General features: G+C 52.2%; 1 protein-coding gene across 1 annotated transcript; it reads left to right on the forward strand.

The window, feature by feature from the left end:
* The first annotated feature begins 3 nt into the window (after positions 1 to 3).
* LOC119058933 (olfactory receptor 2A2) lies at positions 4 to 933 on the forward strand. Its single transcript, XM_037158429.2, has one exon. It carries the CDS (start codon positions 4 to 6, stop codon positions 931 to 933), a length of 930 nt encoding a protein of 309 aa, XP_037014324.2.

Below are 933 nucleotides of genomic sequence, written 5' to 3' on the forward strand. Positions count from 1 at the left end.
GGAATGGAGGAGAACCAGTCACAGGTCACAGAGTTCGTGCTGCTGGGATTCCAGCTCAGCGCAGAGACAGAACTTCTTCTCTTCTGGGTCTTCTCCCCGCTCTACACCTTCAGTCTGTTGGCAAATGGCATGATCTTTGCACTCATCTGTCTGGACCAGAGACTACACACCCCCATGTACTTCTTCCTCTCCCACCTGGCCATCATTGACATGTCCTATGCTTCCAACAATGTCCCCCAGATGCTGGCAAACTTAGTGACCCAAAATAGAGCCATCTCCTTTGTCCCATGCATCATTCAGACATTTATTTATTTGAATCTTGCTACTACAGAATGCCTGCTTTTGGTGGCCATGTCCTATGATCGGTATGTGGCCATCTGCCATCCCCTCCACTACACTGTCATCATGAGCTGGACTGTGTGCAGAGTCCTTGCCACCATGTCCTGGTCATGCGGATTTCTCCAGGCCCTGATAAACGTGCTTCTCCTTCTAAGGCTGCCGTTCTGTGGGTGCCGGGAAGTAAACCACTTCTTCTGTGAGATCCTGTCTGTCCTCAAGCTGGCCTGTGCTGACACCTCGATCAACAAACTGGTCCTCTTTGCTGCTTCTATCTTGTTCTTAGTCGGGCCCCTCTGCTTGGTGCTGGTCTCCTACACACACATCCTCTGGGCCATCCTGAAGATCCAGTCTGGGGAGGGCCGCAGGAAGGCCTTCTCCACCTGCTCCTCCCACCTGTGTGTGGTCGGGCTCTTCTTTGGCTGTGCCATGGTGGTTTACATGGTCCCTGACTCCAGTCAACAAGGGGAGAAGAATAAAATTCTGTCCCTGTTTTACAATCTCTTTAACCCAATGCTGAACCCCCTCATCTACAGCCTGAGGAATGCTCAGGTGAAGGACGCCCTGTGTAGGGTGCTGCAGGTGAGGTCCAGGTGA

Source organism: Artibeus jamaicensis, unplaced genomic scaffold (assembly GCF_021234435.1).
Source record: "Artibeus jamaicensis isolate MK-2021 breed Jamaican fruit bat unplaced genomic scaffold, CSHL_Jam_final contig_1044, whole genome shotgun sequence".
In the NCBI taxonomy this organism is placed as follows: Eukaryota; Metazoa; Chordata; class Mammalia; order Chiroptera; family Phyllostomidae; genus Artibeus; species Artibeus jamaicensis.

What these genes read in the sequence shown, in the direction of transcription:
- LOC119058933 (XM_037158429.2), top strand. Translation starts at nt 4, where the DNA reads ATGGAGGAGAACCAGTCACAGGTCACAGAGTTCGTGCTGCTGGGATTC.